Source organism: Charadrius vociferus, unplaced genomic scaffold (genome assembly GCF_000708025.1).
Source record: "Charadrius vociferus isolate BGI_N301 unplaced genomic scaffold, ASM70802v2 scaffold477, whole genome shotgun sequence".
Lineage (NCBI taxonomy): Eukaryota > Metazoa > Chordata > Aves > Charadriiformes > Charadriidae > Charadrius > Charadrius vociferus.
The window spans coordinates 5,681,479-5,685,460 of NW_009649449.1; the positions used below are offsets into that span (position 1 = coordinate 5,681,479).

The 3,982-nt window shown below is 57.9% G+C and overlaps 1 protein-coding gene across 1 annotated transcript in view; it reads right to left on the reverse strand.

Moving 5' to 3' along the window:
- Nucleotides 1–3,982, reverse strand: part of NPHP4 (nephronophthisis 4) — a 141,484-nt gene that overhangs the window by 112,142 nt on the left and 25,360 nt on the right. Inside the window, 3 exon segments of the mRNA XM_009889689.1 lie at nucleotides 28–170; nucleotides 678–724; nucleotides 3,094–3,223. Of these exon segments, the coding sequence (XP_009887991.1) occupies nucleotides 28–170; nucleotides 678–724; nucleotides 3,094–3,223 (320 nt within the window).

Consider the following 3,982-nt stretch of genomic DNA (forward strand, 5'->3'; position numbering starts at 1 on the left):
GGCAGCCCGCCCTGCGGGGACCCCCACGGTGAGACAGGCCCGCAGCCCCTCGCCTCGCTAAAGCGGCTCAGATGCCGCGTGCTCCGGCATCGCCGCTCTGCCAAGAAGCGGCACAGCCCAGCTGCCCGTGGGTTCGCACCTCTGCTTCCTATATAGCTGCTGCGCTTTCCCTGGCAAGGGGAGGGATGAGAACACACAGCAGGAAGATCAAACCGCTTAATGCGGTCTTATGAAGCATTTCATTTCATCAAAAATATTTGTGTGCATTGATCCCTGCATCAAGATATAAAAAAAGCATAAAGAGGGATCTCTGTATTCATAGCTCTCCTTAAATCCCAGTAGCTCCACACGAAGAAACCATGCGTCACTGTCAGCAGCACGTATCGGGGACAATAGCACCCAGCAAATCTGGGTTGTCAAAAACCAGAACTGCCCTTACAAATGTATTTGGGGTGTTAAAATTGCTCAGGGAATCTTGCCCCGCACATTATAGGCGGGATCTGTTTCGCTGCCCCGGAGGAGATGGATTTGAGCAGGATGCTCGGTGCCTCTCGGCCGCAGCAGCCAGGAAAACTGGCGGAGGAGGGGACCGGGAGCACATCCTCAGCACATGGACCATCCCCCGGGAACGCCGCTGCCCACCACCACCCGTGTCCACTGGCATAGAGAGCACTTACCCCGGGTCCCCGCGGGGAGGCCGCCATTCGCAGCGGGGCCGGCGAACCTGTGGAGAGGGACAGGAGAGATGCTTCACCGTCACCCCCAGGCCCCGCCACCGCGGCCCCTCCAACCTCCCGCCGGCCCTTTTACTTTTTGGGGGTGGGACCAGCTGATGGAGGCGCCTTATCATCTCTCAACCACTTATTTGACTTATTTTTCCAATAAGACTGTTGCCTTGGGCGGGGGTAGGGCGTGGGGAAATGTAGCACGTCTCCAGATCCATCCATTATTTTCCTGGGAATTAGGCTAACTCTGCCGTAACAGGCAGCTCCTCCATCCCCAGACAGTGCCACGGTTCCCCTACGGCCATGAGGCGCTGCCTAAGTGGGATGCTTAATGAGACGTGAAAGTTTTAAGATACTTAAGGTTTTCGGCGCTCCTCCGTTATTTCTTGTCACTCCCTTCATCTGTTCGTGCGTTCGTGCCCCGAAACAGTACAAGCTTTATCGTGTTTATATTTGGCTGCTCGGCTCGCGCGCCGGCACAGCTGAGCTCGCTGTGCTGCGGCGCCGCGGGTCCTTCAGAGCAGACCAGGGGCACAGATGTTCTCTCTGCATCCACGTGATGCTGAGCCCTTATTTTGCTTTCACCACCACATATATTCCAGCTATTTCACGCTGTCTGCTGTGCAAAGGAAAACACCCTGTCTCCCTTACATCTAAAATAGTGTTTTCTTTCTGTTAGGGTGGCTTTGGCCAGAGTTCAGGAGACAACGGACAGATCCATCAGCATCAGCTGAGCCAACACAAGACACACTTGCCCTCCCCTGGCCAAAAGGCGCAGATGGTGGCATATTTTCCAATGGAGCTCTACAAAAAGTCAACTAAGCATTCTTCTCAGCAGCTCGGGGTGGAGGCTGGCTCTCATGTGTGGCCATCTCACGCACGGCTCCAGGACCACTGCTGTACTTCCCGAGCTCCCCCGGTGCTGCCAGCCCCCCCGGAGCCAGGGAAATGCCACACAGCTCATCCTCCAGGATCACCCTGCCAGGGCATCTCCCCTCGCTGGGCACCCCACCGGTGCTCCAGCATGTTCTCCCCCAGCAGGAGCATGCCAGCCCAGTGCCAGACTGGAAGTTCACCGTCGGTGTGCAGTCGCTTCTCCCTTCACCGCACTGCAGCTCTCAATGCCCCGACCGCCGCCGGCTGAAGGGCGTCCAGGAAAACCTCGCAAGCGGCGCCAGGAAGGTACCAGCAATGATGCTGAGCAGAGCCTAACCCAGCGCAGCCCCAGAACTGCCAGACCCCTCTGTTTCACCCCTGAAGATCTCTGCTCTAAAGCCCCCTACACCAGCAAACCACCTCCTCGCCGGCGGAAAGCTGGGATTCGCCGCAGCAAAGCCATGGTGCCACTGCCATCTCGTGGAAGGCACAGCAGTACTGGAGCCGGCACGGGAATGGGTGTCCACCGCACCGGGCATCGCCCCGACCCACGGGCTGGCAGCTACCAGCTCACCGGAGGAGCTGGATAAGCCCCTAAAACACATTTAAACACTGTCGGGTATCTGGAGCATCACACCAAGCCCTGCACAGGGACCGGCGCAGGAGCGACGCCGCAGAGGAAAGGGAGCTTGCTTCCCACCGATGGCGAAAGGGGGATCAGACAGAAAGAAGCCAGAGGGTTTCCAGGAGCGCGGGGCATTGACTCGGGGGTTGGACTAGATGATCTCCAGAGGTCCCTTCCAACCCTGACCATTCTGTGACTCAATCCCGTGCCCAAGCCCAAGCCCACGGCAGTTTTCTCTCCGCCTCCAACACACACGGCGGACGGGCGCTGAGACCGCGACCACCCGTCACCCCCGCACCACGGACAGAGGGATGGATGCGCACGTGCACACGCGCGTATGCAGCCTGGTTTCCCCCAGCGAGGCACTGGCACAGCCCCTGCACGACGATCGCACGTGTGCTGCTGTCACCCTCCCAAGCAGCAGCGCGATGAGATTATTGTTTTTTTCCTCAGTCTATAATTGACATCTCTCCCGTCCTCACGTCTGGAGGGATTCAGAGACCAGAGAGACCGGCAGCAGCACTGGCAGAGAGCAATGTGCTGCTGGTGCAGCCGCTGCGCCCGTCCAGCTGTTCTGGGTGTCAGGCATGGGAACCTAAATGCCATCAGAGCGACCCAAAATGGGATCGGGCTGGTGCCGTGCTGGAAATCCCTGGGGATTTCACACGTTGCTCAGCACTACCATCACAGGGGAACCATTAAACAAGTTAAAAAGTGAGAGCTGAATTCAACTTGATGGAAACTTGGTTCACTCCAGTAATTCATAAACTAGCTCACTGAAACTCAGTGAAGTCATGTTTTTTCTCCCGAGCAGACACCAGTGCCACACTCTATATTTTAAATGTCAACGATCTGGAAAACACTCACTCAGCGATGGTGTAGGCGGCTTCTCCGACTCGTCCCTGTCTTTACGTAGGATCTCCGCAGCAGTTACAAGATGTTCTTCCGAATCAGTTGAAACATGGAATTGGACGGTCCCAGACTCCACGTGCTTCCCCTGAAATTGGAACTGGAACCCTCTCAGACATGTGCTGCACGCAGCCTCCCTCGTCCCTCCGAGACACGCTTCCCCTGCCCCGCGGCCGGAGAAACGGTGGGGCAAGCCGGAGGCAGAGCTAGCAAGGGGCCGTACTTTAATTTCTGACCAAATACCTCCATCCTCACCGAGACACACACACACAGACCTGCCAAATCCACCCACCACCGCTCAGTTTAAGAGGTCACCGAGCAAGTTCTGCAGACACCCATCCACCTCTCCCTGCGGCAGAGCGCGACCCCTCCAGCATAGCACCACCGCGTATTTTGGCCACCCCTTCGCCCCTCCTTCGCCCCAGCCCGAACCTCCTTTTGCTGACAAACACTTGGGAGTGAGGTCTTTATCTCATGCGTGTGCATCTCTCGGAACAAACCAGCTCAGGTCACGGTGGCCCCCCGAAAGCACCGCAATAACTGTGGTGACCACCTTCACAGTAGCTCAGTCTGTACCTTTGCAGTCCGGCAGCCCCGCACACCAAGGACACCATCTATCAGCGTAGGCGCTCGCTGGCAGGGGCTGGGGGGCTGTCACCCTCCTCTTCCCACCCCTCTTCTTGCACTCACACGTTCGCAGAGCTTCCCCAGCGCCTGGCACTTAGGTTTTGGCAAAGAGCCTCTCTAACGGCGAGCCCGCCCAGGCGCCGAAGCGAGCCCTTACCTGGCGGGAGCTTCTGCCGCTCGGCGGGATCCGGTACACCAAGGTTTGGCAGGGGCCGCGGCG